Genomic DNA, 17,904 nt, shown 5'->3' on the forward strand with positions numbered 1-17,904 from the left:
TAAACATAATTTATCAATATAACAACCGCTATCCGCTTCCAATTGAACTTATGAGGCTTCAGAGAAAAAACAATTATAACACAAAAAAACGATCAGTTTTTTGGCGATCCTACTTATACTAGTTAGTTTGTTAAAATTAAAAAAAAACCTCATTATAATGCAAAAAGAAGAAAACATGTAACTTTTGTTCACATTCTGACCACAACTCTCAATACACATATGTATATGTATGTGGTCCAAATGGTATGTTTAGAATAAGAAAAAATACCGGATAACAATAAAAAATGGTCTCGCGGATTGTCTTATGACAGCAAATATTCATTAACCATTGGCGTTTATCCAAAAATATTATGTCGCGAGTAATCATTGTCTTATGTATGATGGAAGACAGAATCTGAGGTTTCTTTCTTCTTCTTTCTTTCTTAGCCATATATCGTCCACAGCTGGGCATAGACCTCCCCTAAATCTGACTAATATTATAAATTGCGAATGTTTGGATGGATGATTGTTCGAAAGTATCTCCAGAACGACTGCATAGATCTCGCTAAAAAGAACACATAAGCTACTAATAAAGTTTACTTTTCATGCCGGGCGAACGGATTCGCGGTCGACTGCTAGTTTAGGTTATAAGTCGTAAGTTTATTATAGGAAATATTTGATAGCCGTGTTCTTGGAACGTGCATTTAATCTACGGCAGTTAATTTCGTATGCGACCGCTATAAACGTGTTTGATTAATATCATTCAGACGAAATAAATGTTGCGGCGCGGGTCGCTCTGATCAAAGGATTCACTAAATCACTGTGAAACAATGCCTAGCAACCGAACTCAATCATAAGCTATGGCGAATTAAAGTCGTTTTCTATTATAATTAGATTTGCGGCTTTTGTGTTATTTTTAAAATCTAAATGTAAAATTATTATTATACTTTAAGATTAAACTAAATCGCTTTAAAGTAAGACACTACACATTGGATTCACCTAAATAAGAAGTTGCTCTACGTAAGGTCTTGGAAACGGATCGCGAAGCCTTACGTAACAAAGCATCTTAATAAAAAAAGTTAAATGAGTCAAGTAATTTTGACGTTTTAATTTTGGAAACATTCCGTAGCGTAGGGTTCACTCGCATTTGCATCTTATTATTAAATAAGAAACCCATTTGAAACTGTTTTGGAAATGCATAATAAATATTTTGACCAAAATAAAGCTAACTTGCCAGTATTTTGCCATACCTGGTCTAAGAATAAGATATAACAAATGCAAATACCACCGCCTATACTCATCATTTTTCTGGCCTTTTCCTACTTACGTGGGGACAGCGCAAATTATTTTTTTGGCTTATAGATATCCGTACTCTCTGTCTGTCTCTCATGGTTACGGGTTTACGTACGTATTTATTATTAATATAAATAACTTAATTTATAATAAGCTAATAACTTATTTTGATTTATGTTAGTTACCGTGTTAATCATTGATAAAACAATTCGCATTGATTTATGTAACCGTAAAACATTCCGATGATCTTTACAATCGGCGCGAGTTGGATCTTATCCAAAATCATTTCGCATCCGACAATAAATATTCTTCGTTTTATTGTTATTTCTACAAATTGAAGACGTTTGATTAGTACCGGGATGTACTAATGACATTTTTTACCATTACGTTTCCGTGTGTGAAAAATTTTAACTGATTTTTTGACAATATTTTGACAAATGTACTCGGATGAATAGTCAACTAAATCTATATATAAAAGAAAGTCGTGTTAGTTACACTATTTATAACTCAAGAACGGCTTTACAGATATGGCTGAAAATTGGTGAGGTGTGCTTAGAGCCAGGAGACGGACATAGGATACTATTTATTCATTCTATAATCATTTCATATAATACGAATGTTTAGATGGATGTGATGATGGATGGGTATTTGAAGATATCTCTAGAACGGGTGAACGGATGTCGATTAAATTTGGCATACGTATAGAACATAGTCTGAAAGAACACAAAGGCTACACTTATTAAGTTATTTATATATCCGCGCGGATTTAGTCGCGGGCGACAGCTAGTTGTAAATGAAACTAACTTACCGTGGGTTTCTGAGTCCAAACAATGACAGTGATGACGATGTTTTAAACCAGTCTTTCCCAAAGTGGGCGATAACGCCGCCTTGTTGGCGCTGCAGGTCTTAAGTTGCGGGTTATAGTAAAAGTTTCGTTTAGAATTCTCAGTTAATATACATATCTAGGTCAGAATAAATAATTAATTTAATTTGAAGTTTTAGTGGTTTTTAAATATGTGAAAATATTTTTTTATAAGTTTGGGAACCACTGTTTTAAACGGAGATTTTGATCTCAGAAACCCACGGTATGTTGTTGTAGACATAAAAAGAAACAACAGATCTAAGTATATATATATGTGTGTTTTAGATAAATTAACCTATTTAAATAACAATGAAAAATTATAGTAATCAGAAAGAAATTTTGTTAGCAGAGAACGTAATTTTCAGAATGTTTCAGACAAATGTAATTGTTTCGCGGTAAAGCACGTTATAGTTTCGCGACATTTTACATTGAATGATTAATGAGCGAAATGCTTATAGCGACTGCTTTGAACGAACTCGTAGAAAATTATTATTTGTTTACATTGAAATAGACCACTAGGTCAAATCTTAAATTAATTTAAATTAAAATTGTCTTATTGTCGTAGTAGTTATTTTCTCTTTTATATTACTTTTACATAAAACACAAAACTGGTTAATAATTCACTGTAAACAGCATTGTACGCAGGGGCGGTCAACCGAACGCGATCCACCAGTTAATCGCGATTCGCAACTATTAGACCAATCGGTAATAGCAAGGCGAAAAATATAAATATTTACACAAGTTAATACATACAAATACACAAGTACTAAGAATAATTTTTAGTTCATTTTTTCCCTTGCAATAAAATAAAAAAACTACATTGATGTCCTCTACTAAATAACGTTGTGTTTTTTTTAGGTTTCATGAAGTTTGTAACAAGTAGATCCCACAGGGTTTCATTAGTAAAAAAATCTCCGGTTTAATCAAGTTGGCCACCCCTGGACTATAAGAACTGTCAAACAGTTCAAATTGTTCCAGTATACGAATACATTCGTTCTTATTTCTATAAATTTTTAAATATGTTAATTAAAATTGTATTAACAGTGTTGGATTACAGATAGTGTTTTACATTTCCCCGGCATTCGACCTCCGTTGGTATTATTGTATTCCTCTACATTTAGACGATTACAACATTCGCCTATTTCTATACGAAGTTTTTCAGCGAGTTTATAAATTTGAACTACGTTTGAATAATATTAAGTCGATTGTATTTAAAACAAAAACGTTTTGACGCATTTCATCTTCACGGTGAGTTTATCTTTGCATATTGTAATGCGGAATTGTTTTTGTTGCAATTATAGATAAAACAGATTTGGAATTTATCTATACTAACTATCTCCCGCGACATCGTCTGCGCGGAATTTAAAAACTATAATAAATTATTACCCTTTGTTTTCTTGCATATCTATGCCAAATTTCATTGAGACCCGTTGAGCCATTCCGGAGATACCTTCTAATAGACGTTCTTTTTTTGTGATTGCCACTGTTTGCCTTGAAGAGGCATTTACAGCTTCACCGGGCTTGAGGTGGTCGAGCGCAGAAGGCACTTAGCCTTAACTTCGTTTAAGAGTTACTAAGCTCGAGGGCTCCCTCGGGAACCTCGGTTCAGGCCGTTACTTCGTTATAATTACCGAATTGGATTTCTAGACGTTCATTCATCCATCCAAACTTTCGCATTTATAATATTAGTAAGAAGTAAGATAATAGTGTTCCCAACTTCTCCAATTATAAAATATAATTAATTTTTTGCGTGCGTTTCTTTTCAATGCTAGGATATGACAAGATTTTAGTTGTATTTTTCCAAATAAAATGCATAATTTTACTATAGCATAGCAACTAAATATCACTAAAATCTAAATGTCTATTAAAGATATATTTTTACGGGCAATAAGTATTATTTATTTAAAAATGTTTTTGTCGAAAATTATCATTAATTTTACGTTACATCAGAATAAGAGATATCAGAATTACCAACTAATAGTAAGTAATCGTGTAAGATATTCATTAGTGGAAGCCAAGCTCAATATTAGAATTATCAGATCACAAATAGAAAGTGCACGATCGGTACAATTAGAAACCGGCCGGTAGCACCGGCAGCGGCATCTCTACCTCTGTTTGTCCACTCTTATACTTAAGTACCGTGACGTGAGTTAATTACGATTCTTGCTTGTATATCTGCTTCCAGCCGCAAGTAAACAATAGTAATCAACCTACAGTGGGTTTCTGAATTTAAAAACTCCTTTTAAAATATATTGTTATCTCTGTTTTGTCAAACATAATGACAGGGATGACGATATGTTTTATACAGATATTTTGGTCTCAGAAACCAACGGCTTATGTTTTATTAATTTTTATTAGAATAGATTCCAGTTGGAATTGTTAAGGGTTATTCGAAATCTAATATTTATTCACTTACTCAAATGATTTGGATTTACTAATAATTAATTAATTAGATATCAGAAGGTTGTTATTTACAATACTTGAATCCTATAGTATTCTCTTTCCTTTCTTAACCAATGTTTTTATCTATTTCAATTTTTTGCAATAAAAAGTATCAAGCACGCATCTTGTAAATGCGAACATAGTTGCCGGCACGCCGACTTCAAGAAACATTTAGTGAGGGGGCGGCAAGGATACAATTACAGCGAAATAACCAATAAATTACATACAGAGTGCGCCGGCGCCGCGTGACGCCGCGCAAACTTTCCGCGAAACGCCATCTAGCGGCGGTGCAAATTGCAGCGCCATCACGAGGGATATCGACTTGTACGCCAAATGAGGGTAGAAACGATTCGCCTCCATTACACGTTTACTTATTTGATACACATATATTAGACTAACTGTCGCCCGCGGACCCGTACACGAGGAATGTCTATGTCTTCTTCCAGACTATGTACTACATCTATGCCAAATTTCAGCGAGATCTATGCAGCCGATCTGGAGATAGCTTATGACAAACATACATCCATCTATATCTATACATCCAATTTAGTAAGATAGATAAATACACTTATATGCGATCTTCGTCTCACTTATCTTCAATTATGCGGACGCTATTGTAATGCATATTTAAAATTACTATAAACAATTTATACGGAATAATTGTGTTACTATTTTTAAAGTGCAATTGTAATATACGAAGCTCATTTCAAAAGCTCTTTCGACATTTCTTGTCCCACAATCGATACTTGCATTGCATTAACTCGATTGTAATCGATTCGTACGACTTCATAAATCGGACACATTGTTGCGAATCGCTTGTTTTACTTCCTTTGCGTTTCCTCATGCCTCATTCGTAAAGGAAACGCCTGTTGACATTTCCAGAATAGTCCTTTGTTGTTCGTGTTCTTTCTGCTTTCAAAAATAACTGATTGTTTATTTTCAAACCTATAATTTCTATTAATATATTTGTTGTTTTACAGTATACATGGAGAATTCCTTAAGTTATGTGTAATTATTATATTATAACTATGAGTGATGATTTAAATAGACAATATGATGCTATACTTTCTTACTAATAAAATAAATGGTGAATGTTTGGATGTATGGATGTATGGATGTATGATAGAAGGTATCTTCAGAACGGCTTCATGGATCTCGTTGAAATTTGGCATAGATGTAGAACAATAGAACTTAATATAGGCTATTAAATTTTTCTTTAATTCCGTTGGGACGACGTCGCGGGCGAAAGTTAGTGTACACACAAACTACTACTAACAACAGTATGACTTTCTGATTACATTGTTTAATATAATCTAAATCAGTTTATCTTTACTAATCGATTTTTAACAATTGAACAAACTATGGAAATCCTTTGAAAATATCTTAACATTTTTGCTTCATGATTCAGATCCGAGTCATCGAATTGTTTCGTACATTTTGGGTACATAGAGTATTGTTCTTGTTACAGGTAGGCGAAAATACAATAAAAAATTTCCCAGACAACGTAAAAAATGCATTTCTATGCAATTAACTTATTGTAAGCTCACTTGGCGTCAGCAAGATTACAAAAGACTTATCACTTTTTTGTATTATTAATTTTAAAGCGCAATTTTAAACTTTATTCCATTCGTAGAAGATTGAATTTAGTAAATTCAGTTTTGTATAACCTCTCTTTGTCCTTGAATAAATGGTTATCAATTTGTTAGTGCGGGCTAACAAATTGGTTTTATCTATCGGACCTCCGGTATAGACGTGCCTAAGGGTTGACAATTGTTTTATTATTTTATGATAAATGATAAAATTTCGTGTTATGGATAAAATTTCTGTTAAAAATATTTTGAGAAATCTCTACATATTAAGCTTGGTTAATATTTATTTATTACAAATATAATAAAAACCGTTATCAGTACAGTTATGTCGCAGTTTTTTTTTCTAAAGATCGACATTGGCACTAGAACAAATGTCTGGAACCTTGGCATTGTAAAGTCTAAATAAAGCCCTTATAAAAACTATTTCACACGTAGATTTCAAAATTAGAAAGACGTCTTTCATAGATTTCAGCTCTGCATCTTGTTATGCGATATCCTACTTTAATCCTTTGTAATAAGTGTCAATTCAATCGCAAATGCGACGGATAAAATTGTTGAACAGATGTCGCGCGACAAAGTATAGTGTACGTGCTCGTCGCATAAACAGTCGTGGTGTGTGGGGCCCGCCGCAACAATAACTAGAACAATTTGTGATTCAGCTATATAATACGCCATAATTACCTCTTGCTTGTGAAAAGCCCTTTATTTTTGCTAATTTGGTAACCGAGAAAGGTGGTCTCTGTGTGGAAATAGCTCATTCTTAACATGGATGCCCGTCTACATTGTAATCGATAATAATTCGTTATTATTTACGCATTTTACGAGCACGCCCGCTCCAATTGTTTGGTGTTTATGTGTAGCTAAATATGTAGCCAGCTTTTGTTATAGCTATATACTTATAGCTTTAAATTATATCGCGTAAAAGTTCATTGTTAAACTACCCACAATATCATACAAACAACATTGATGTTGCTTTACGATGACGTCTTAAACTTAATGCTATAAAAACGTACGAGCAATCGCAAAATAGATATTTGTATAATAAAAAATGCAGTGACTTTTTTTATTATAAAGAATTATGTCACTGATGTAGGAACTTCTCAAATTCATATAAGAACAGATCTCTCATTGTAACTCGTATCGAATTTACGACGAATATGATTTATGGGCGTTTTTGATGCGGACGGACAGACGGACAACAATAGGCGTCGTACAAACCGACTGGAATCGCCGGTTCGTGTTTTTAGTATTATAATGCGGTCGTACTAACCCCCTCCTTGTCGCTTCCCCTACTACCCAAGTGGGATAAGTTTTTATTGCATATCCTTCGAGAAAATATTTTTTATAATTCTGTAATAAGTTTCGTTTAGAGAAATACAAGGAAAAATTTAAGGAATCTGTGTATGTATTAATTAAAAAAAATAATAAAACGTAGCATTAACACTAATAAATAGGGTTGTGGTCGATTCTTACTATCGACTTTATCTATACAGTACTAGGGAATGTAATTGCGCGCAACCCTGAAATTGTGACAACTTAAGATGACGTAACAAAAGAGATTATTATAATTAGTAATTATTAATAGAAGTAATATAACGTAATTATTAAAACAAACTAACAATATCCTTTATTCATATGTTGTAATCCCAATCTCCGGGTCACATATCAAACATTAATAAAATCGGTGGTAAAACTCGAAATCGATACCTAAACAAAATCGATTAAACACGCGCGTGTATATCGAACAATGCATTTTTGGTTACGAATTAAATTTCAACATCGAATATCTGAGGTCATCGACCACCATTTGGGAACGAACGAAAATAATTCGTACATTAACTATTAGCAATTTTTTTCAAGTTACAGCACATTTGCGTCCGTCCATCCGAAAACGTCTCAAGAGTCCTCTTTAATAGAATTTGTCGTTTAATTTGCACCCACGTTTTAAAATTACATTTTATTTACCGCTTGTGTACAGACAAGTCTTCTATTTTCTGTAATGAATCATTGATATTAATAGTATTATAATAAAATTATGAATAAAACTATTATATTTAGTATTACTTTTAGTATTTAAAAATCTATTTAGATTTTTAAATACTTTTATCACATTATTTTACAAATCTTTATATATATAATTCTTGTGTGCGTGTGTGACATCACTGAACTTCTCTCAAACGACTGGACCGATTTTGATGAAATTTTTTGTGTGTGTTCAAGGGGATCTGGGAATGGTTTAGATTCACAATTTTGTACGCTGGACAATGTTTTTTTACTTAATTTTTAATTTATTAGTAGTTGTTGATTTTGGAATGTTTTACATTGGATCCGACAGACGGCGCTACCATCGCAGTGTCAAATTTTAAATAATATTCGAATTAAAGACGTGTAGACAGGACAACGTCTGTCGGGTCCGCTAGTTAATATATATTTTCATTCGAAGACTAGGTCTAGTATATTTTGGTAACTTTAAAAAATCTATTAGACATCGAACCGTGTGAGAAAATAACAAAAATCATCACTAAATCACATAAACATCTTTGAAATTCATTTATTTTTCTGCAACGCTCCATGTAAAATCAAAGTATCATAAACATTCAGACTAGCACTTTGTCAATTTGTGCGCAATAAAAATAAAACAAATGAGCCATCACATGTCTGAGAATTAAAAAATGCTGCGTTTAGATCAATGGCACACTTTATACTTAATAAATAGCGGCCAAAACATTTAATTCGAGATAAAGAATATTAATAGAGTTGTAAATGTTCGCGTTATACTTTTTTTTTATCTTTTTAAATGAAAATGTAGCACTAAGATACGTGGCTGGCTTTGATATATTAATAAAATACGCATTTCGTCGAGAGATTAACATCGAAAAACGCGACCGCAACGGGAGACGTGCGCCGCATAGATCGCGCAGCAATTAGTGATGTGCATTATTGTCGATAATATTTATTTTTAATCGACATGAGACAACGATATTTGCGTTTAATGTTCCTTAGTACAACATTTTTAACTATCATTTTAATTTTTTTTAATGAAATTAATTTAAAAAAATATATTAAGGTACTAAAACTATGTTGCAGGAATACTATTAAACATATCGAAGTAAATAAATATTTTTTCATTTTAAAATTACTATAAACGAATTCCATATCTTTCAACGGTTAAAAGATATAAAATAACATACAAAACGTGCTCAGAAACCTTGAGATATAATATCAAACTAAACAAAAGATAAATATAAAATACGTGTAAACGTGTCACATCACTACACTCGAGTTGATTAATTCTAGTTTTATTTGTATTAGTAGGCAGCTGCCGGCGCGCGTTTGATCGCGACACGCCCGCCGCCATTGCGCAGAACCTGCCTACACCGCGATCACAAAACGTCCAACATTTTTCTCAACGAAAATAATAGATCGTTATCATTAAAGAATCCGTTGAAATTAGTAACACACCTGTATCGTTGGACTCATTTAAATTATATAAATTAGCTGTGATACGTTTAACATTTTAAATACTGATAAACAAAACTAAAACGATATAAAAAAATTCTGTCGGTACAACATAATAGCACAGATAAAAAACATTAAAAACTATGCTATCATAAATAATAAGTAATCGTTAAAGATGAATCGCCTTAAAATAATACTCTTCATGCAAAGTTAGTATGAAAAAATGAATAAACAAACAGTATTAGTAAGCTAACGTATGTTTGATCTGTACAATTATAAAACTATGCCAATAATATTTACTTGAATACTTTTACCGATTTCTATTTGATTTCATAATTAACAAGTTATTTAGACCGCGGCGACTGTCGTATCAAAACGTTTAAAATTGAGACGGCGACTTCTTCCTGACTTATTCATTGTACGTAAACATCGATAGACGCTTCAAGCTTCTGGCCCTTTGACTCGTTTCATAAGATGAGAGCGATTTCTATTATAAAAGTAGGTACTAAATTAAATGCATTTATTCATCGAATATGACGAATAAATCGATTGCTTTATGCTTGTTACTGGCAGCTAGTTGAAAAAGTTTTATATCTTAAATACTTTTTTTTTAAATGTCAATGATAGACAAATTTTACAGTAGTGTTGTTTAGTTTTACTTTGCCTGATTCCACAACAATATACGATTACTTTAGAATGAAACATTGAATGACAGCTGATATAAAAATGACAACATATTTAAAAACTTGGTCGGGATATAAAAAAAAATTAAAATATATACTTTAGTTACTTGATTTTATTTTCACGATAAAATTGTTATTTGTAGTTAGTATTTTAGTTAAAGTACATAATTAAATTTTTAATAAACGAAGAAGGCATTAGAATTTTACTGATTTACTTTAAAACATAAAAACGCTGGATTCTCATGACTCAAGCAGCAGCGGGTCGGGGCGGGTCGTGCATGACTGGCGCTATGCGACCGTTATTGGCGCGAGATGACCGTCACAATGTTGTAGCTCGTAACTGACGTATGTCGTTACAAGTTACAAGGGAAACCTTTGCCCACACAACACTTATAAACAACACATTCCCTTACCCTTCTTTCGTATAAGAACATTTTAAATTCTTTCAAAATACAGTGTACTTTAATCTTACATTTAGTTTCTGTGTCCAATCGTTACTCTCTTTCTAATATTATAAATGCGAATGTTTGGATGGTTGTTTGTAAGAAGGTATCTCCAGAACTTCTGCATGGATCTCGCTGAAATTTGGCATAAATACTTAATAAAGATTTTTTTTATTTCGCGCGTCGAAGTCCTGCGATGATTAGTTCTTATTTCTAATAAGAAGTTACATAACAGAAGTTTTCAGGAAAAGTTTTCATAAAGTATAATAAATTAATAAATAGAAAAATTATAAATGCTATAAATGTCAATATATACTTAACTGTTATATAAAATGTTTCGCACCTCTGCCGTAAATGATACCAAAATTGTGCCTGTACATTTAAAACAATAATTAAAATCACCAAAGTCCGTGGCGCGGTAACGCACCGCGACATAATTCCTGTCTCGAGGCAACATCATCAATCTTCGCCCTTGTTCTAATCGCATCGCATCGCATCATCAATTTACGAGTTATTTTAAAGCGCGACACGAAGACTTTGACAATTAAATGTTTACGGCATATGCGGAGGCAGGCGTTTTTTTTAAATTCAATTCAATGACGTCATATAACATTTTTTATTCTTTTAAGTGAAAACTGGCCGGTACTTCTAAATGCATAAAAACCTTATAGACCAATATTTCATATTTCATACATTATAAGAAATAAGGTTCCTTAAACAAATGAGGAAATTACCTTTTCAAACGAACACATTAATGTTTTTTACAGTTTTATACAATTACATCGAAATGAGTCTAATCAATCAAATTTAAATGAACACTCGTCGCGACCAACAGACAAAAAGACGAAGGCAAATGAGCTAAGGTAAAGCTCGGCCCGAAATCGAATTAACCGCGAGCCAGTTTAAGACACCAATTAAACCTCCAACAAAAGGCTATCTTCAATGAAATGATGAAAAAAAATGATAGATCAACTCTTTAATCTAGTGTATATCCAAAACTGTACATTTGAAAATAAACTTTACACACCGGTCATAAAATACAAATTACTAAAGCTTGTTGTTGGTTGAAATTTGAGAAGACTGTTGGCACAACATCTCATATCGATTAAACAGATAATTAATCACGGGAAATGAATCCGAATGAGATGTTATTAGTTATAGCGAAGTCGCCATTAACAAGTGAAACAATGGCCGGCCACTTACAGGATGATCTTATTGCAATTACAAATTGATGCTTCACGATCTAGTGATTGATTGTGCTTGGGCTCATTACGATTACATTATTTTTGACACTGATTATTTTATTGCTAACGAGTTATCTTGTTATACATTTCAACCCAAGATAAAGAAAAGAATTTACTGAGCTTTTAAAAAGAAATCTAAAAACAACAATTAATAGGTAATATCTTACAAAAATGCAAAACCCCTTATAAATTTTAATATAAGTGTTTTTTTACAATTAAAATCAAAGAAATTGTTATGTTAAATACGAAAAAAATTGTTACTTTTAAACTAAATACCTGTACTGTTTTAAGTTGACGCATTGTTTTAATGATAAAAAACATTTTATATTTTATATCATCCTGTGTAAGTTAAGGACGGGCTGGCCTGATAGCCGATCAATCAGCGGCTAACAAGCCGATCACGTGCTAACATCGCCCGCACTTATGTGCTTTCTATTTCTACAAAACAACAAGCCTGTCGTGATTTGAAGATGATAGCTTTAAGAGACTACATGATAAGTTCTATTATCGTGTCTGAAGTTATTCACTTGTGAGTTAACTTGGACTATAAGTCTTATACAGTCTGCATAATTTATATTTGCAATTAATGGTTAAATTTATAGTTAAAAAAATCAATATTTCGCCAAAGAAACTACTAAATAATTTAACAAAATTAAAGCATACTGTGTATAATACATATATAAAAAGAAATTGCTACCATCATTTATGCCATCTTTCAAAATATTTACGATCGTAATGCAATAGACAATTTTATCACAAAGACAATACGCAAACAGTTATATAAATCAACAACACTAATAAACTAAAACATATCAACCACCCACAAAGTCTTGCACTTTAATTAGAATTTACATAATCGTTTGTCGCTGTCTTTAAATTAAACGCTTGTGCCCGTGATTGATTTAAACAAAAAATAAAAATAAAACGATATTATTTTTAATCTGTTGTTTTTTTTTTCGTTCGCGAGACGAAGACGGAATGGAGTGGTGCGCGGGGCGTGGCGGGTTCACTTTCATTACTCATGAGCAATAATAAATGATAAAACATTATTAATACGCCGAGATCGAGCCGAGTGATGCCTCTCCACTCACGTGAGGATTAAACCACCTCGAATAAATTAATTCTAACTAATTAAAACTTGATGTTTGCTATGACATGGCAATATGAAACACTAATTATATGTCTAACTGCCTCGGGATATAGGGAAACTATTTTATCCTATTCACGACTACGCTTCAGTTTTACTTAAAAAAAATGATAATAATATTTGATAGTAACGAACAAAGGGGGATATCAAAGAACAATAATATCGTATCAGGCTTATGTAACATATTTTCATAGTAAGTAGTCTTTACTCTTATGTAATAATTATTATAATGTTAAATAAATAATACACCCTATGTATATTTATAATATTAAGATATTAAATCTTGACGTCAGTCTGTACAACAAATATCTTCAATCAAAAAAACGTAATAAAATATAAGCAAAATCGAAACCCTTATTCGATTCTAATCCGATCGCGATAGTATACAAATATAAATCGATATAAAAAACAATCAAATCGATTAATTCTCATCGTTATCGCGGCTCGCGTAATAACAACCAGAAGTTTGTTGGCCGCGACCGGGGGTGATAAATTGAATAATAATTTATTCCGAACGAGATAAGCCGGACTCGTTCTGATCGCAAACCTCGACACTCGGTCTTTATGGACTGATTTACACCGTAGCGTAACATGATTGCAACTACAAAACTCTTTATAGTGTTACATATCCTGGTGGGAGGTCTCCAACACCAAAGCAGAATATTAGAAGCTAACTTAAATTTCAAACAGATTATAATAGGTAAGTGCATAAATGTGGTTCTAAGTCATTTTTTTTTTAATTTTGGATTTGTTATAGAGACTTAATGTTTTTCAAATAAATCTGAGCTTAAATTAAAAAAAAATAGTTAAGTTAGCTGATAATACGATACAAATTGATTATTTTGATCATTACGGTGTGAGTGTCGTACAAAACAACATTCTGTTTCAATTACTCGCTTGCAATAAACATTGGAGCGTGGACAGTAGCGCCGCCCTACACCCTACTGGCCGGATTAAGTAATTGGGACACTTTCACACTTAAATCGATGATTAAATAACGGCATTTTCAATCTTAGATCTATGTTTTGTACAAATTAAAAACTTTGAATTTAATATTACGCATAAGTAAGGTAAGCTCGAACTTATACTTAAAATTTTAAAGAAAATTACAAAGTACAAATAACGGCGACACAAAAGCAACGTAGTGGTGACGTAATGAATAGTGAGGGGAACGCTTTATCGATATCAAACTAATCGTACAACAATAAGAATTGATTCGACAAGCTTGGATCGTACATCAATTGTACAACGACATTGATGGCGCCATTTGCAACGGAGATCAATTAATGAGGAACAGAGATAGGATATCATCATATCCGTGTGCCAGACAAGGTAAGTTGTACGGTTATCAATCACGCGCCCGCGCACGAACTCAACGCCCCGAGCGATCGAACGATCTCTCGCTTAATTATTTCTATTATGATATTTAAAACACAATGATTATCTGTGCAGATAACACTGTTATGGCAAATTCCCACACTAGCGCTCTCATTAGTACCATATTGGGGTTACATAGGTCTTACACGACCAATATTGCTATGATTAATATACATTTAAATCGATAAGAAAGATTGTACATTCAATATAGAAGGTAAATATACATAACCCTATTGATGGAATGTTTCCACACAAAGACCTCTAATCGAGAGTAGATTCTCGAAATGTCACACGAACCATGTCATGACAATACCTAAAAATAAACACGCAGAAAAAAAAACTGCTTATTTCACCATTTATGGATCCAAAGATAAAAACTTATTCTGATTCATATCTAAAACTAATCATCACACTACCTATTTTATTATATACAACTAAATACAATAAGATCTTCTTCGTAATTTGGACGAAACCGATGAATGTAGTATAAATGGCCAGTGATAAATTAGATGTAAGGAGGTTGTATCAAAAAGTTTTAATATGGTGAGGACTTACCGCGCTTCTGCATGAACGAGAACAGATCGTCCAGGAACTCCTTGCGTTGGGGATCATCACTGATCTCGTATAACTGTAACAATTAGAACAGTTTTGTTTAATTATTAATAGCAATCAATAACAACGTCTTAGATAAATTTAGATTAATGAAAAGCAGAGAGGTTGGTACAACAATTATTATTTTAGCGTTCTTTAAGAGCAATTTTAATACCATAGTTTCCTAAATTTTTTCCTTAAGTAGATGTACCGACAATTTCCTTTTTTTAATTTAATGCTTCAAATGTGAATGTTCATTTTTAATTTTGTGTACCAAAAAAACTAATGGTATTATTATAGGTATTTAATATGGCGATACTAAGGGTTTTTAACCTTATACAAGAATTTGTGGTATGCAGTAATGAACGTAGTTATTGCCAACGTTTAATCAACATTTAAAAAAATATTATTCGATCTAGGAAGTGCTGTGCACCGGAGCGCAGTCTCGGGGCACACGTGCGCCCGCATGTCCGGGTAAATGTAACCGTTTTATACAAAAACTCACTATTTTACTCATACCTTATGAATTAATCAGTAGACATTAAAATAAATTGCGTAACCTGTTACTAATAACACCTATTTCTACCCTTATTGTGCAGTTCTTAAAAATATTGAACGTAATGTCGAACAAAGAAACATCACTATTACTGCGTTTCAGTTAAAAAAAATACTAAATTGGCCGAAATTACTACCAAATATATTAAATACATATATAAATCATTCTAAAAAATCTATATCCTGTAATAAATTTATTACTTAAAAAATTAAATTTGTACAACCCTATTACGTACTATTTTATGTACTGGGGACAACCCTATACAAGTTCACACTATCTCACATTGTACAAGGCTGCAGTAATCGGCCACCCCATCGTGCATAAACTGACAAAACATTGGTAGCAAATTGTACAATATCCGGTTTTTGAACGCACTTTGCAATTTAAAAAAGCAGATAAAGTGCTTTATCAGTCGAACACAGCGATAAAATTGCTTGATTGGTCTGAAGCGAAGGACTACCACTGTTACGTATATCTATTTCAATGCATATCAAATAGTATATTTTGCATAAATGTAAGTTACATTTTAACAAAAAGTTTTAGTAAAGCTTATAAATAAGAATAGTTTGTCAATTTGCAAGATTTTAAGATTAAATCAACACATCGAACTGTCTTTAATGACTAATAGCTGTCGCCAGCGACACCGTTTGCGCGAAATTAAAAAAAATCTAAATGAGCCTATGCGTTCTTCTAGACTATGTTCTACATCTGTTGAGCCGTTCCGGAGATACCTTCAAACAAACATCAATCAATCCATCCATCTAAACATTCGCATTTATAATTTTAGTATGATACGATATTTGAAGTACGAATTATTAAATTCAACGTGAAATCTTTTATAATGACGTCATGAAATAGGAAATCCCGCTAAAGTCATCATCCGGTCCACATTAGAATGGGCGAATGTTCAAAAGCGATGTCAAAGTGACGCTGGCGACGATCAAACATCACACTATTTGCATTGGCCGGACAATTACATCGGAGCACTTAACGCCAAAGAACTGGGCCGTGGAAACAACGAAACGCCATTTGACGCTTCCTGTTTCCGTCTCATATATTTGTATAACGCCTCATTAAATAGTCTAGGTGTTAGGGCATTTGGAGCGTGCGAAATGTACCGCTGGTTTCACTCACAAAGGACTGTCATTCTAGATTTAAATAAATCGATAAGTACGCGGATCGAAATATCTAAAGTTTCCGTTATGTCGAACTTACGAGTAAAAACCATAAGCTTTATAAAACATGATTCCTTTGTATTATTAATATTAACTGTATTATAAAGTAGACATATTAATAGAGACAAACTGGAAGTATATGAAAATCACAAATAATTAGTCTAAAGAAGAGTCGAGTACATAAAAATAAATCTTACTAATAAACGCAAGAGTTTGTATTTTTGTTAGAAGGTTTCTCCAAAGAGAACAGCTGTATGAATCTAGCTGAAATTTGGCATCGAGTCTGAAATATAGTCTGAAAGAACACATACTCTACTAATTAATGTTGTTTTAATAAGCACGGAGTAAATAAAAGTTAGTTACATAATATCTTTAAATAGATAAAGTTTGCACATAAATTAACCCTTTGTTAAAACAAATGATACGAAAGCCGAATGGTTTGTAATTGGAACGTTGTAAGTTTTTTCTTGGTGCCCTATTCGGTGCTAATCGAAAACGTTCTGGCTGGTGATTAATCGCGGAGGGCGCAACCGTCGGACAGTGACGATCGCGAAGATTGATGCGCCAGAGGTCACTGCTGTACTTATACCTCGCGTTTACACTCATTAGGTGATATCGACACCGATCAACCTTTATTTAGGTGAGACAAAAGAACTGTCTTTTATGATGTAAAAGAGGAATTCCAAAAAATAATACAATTTTAACACAAATCCTAAACGAAAAACGTGAAATAAAACTGATAGGTTTTTGACGATAAAGTTTATGTCGAAAAATCACGATTTGATGATTGTTTGGACAAAGTTGAGGTCAACGGCTAACAGTAATTCCAAAACATAATCTCTAGGGAACATATATAATACAAAACATGGCTTTAAATATTAATGTGTGAAGATTTTGCTTGAAGAATCTTCAAATACGTTTTAGAGATTAAAAAGTTACAATAGTACAATAGAGGTGTAAGATTTGAATTTTTCTTTAAGGAAGCACTCGATTATGATATAAAGCAGTCAAAAATGTATGTGGACAGTTTGCGAACGTACAAAGCTAAGGGAATATTATCATAA

At 32.7% G+C, this 17,904-nt stretch overlaps 1 protein-coding gene across 1 annotated transcript in view; it reads right to left on the minus strand.

Annotated features, from left to right (window-relative positions):
- Positions 1–17,904, minus strand: part of retn (retained) — a 99,675-nt gene that overhangs the window by 18,183 nt on the left and 63,588 nt on the right. Inside the window, exon 4 of the mRNA XM_013307038.1 lies at positions 15,074–15,146. Coding sequence (XP_013162492.1) covers positions 15,074–15,146 — 73 coding nt within the window. The remainder of the gene's footprint in view (positions 1–15,073; positions 15,147–17,904) is intronic.

The sequence above is a fragment of the Papilio xuthus genome, unplaced genomic scaffold (genome assembly GCF_000836235.2).
Source record: "Papilio xuthus unplaced genomic scaffold, Pxut_1.1 DF828142.1, whole genome shotgun sequence".
NCBI classification, from domain to species: domain Eukaryota; kingdom Metazoa; phylum Arthropoda; class Insecta; order Lepidoptera; family Papilionidae; genus Papilio; species Papilio xuthus.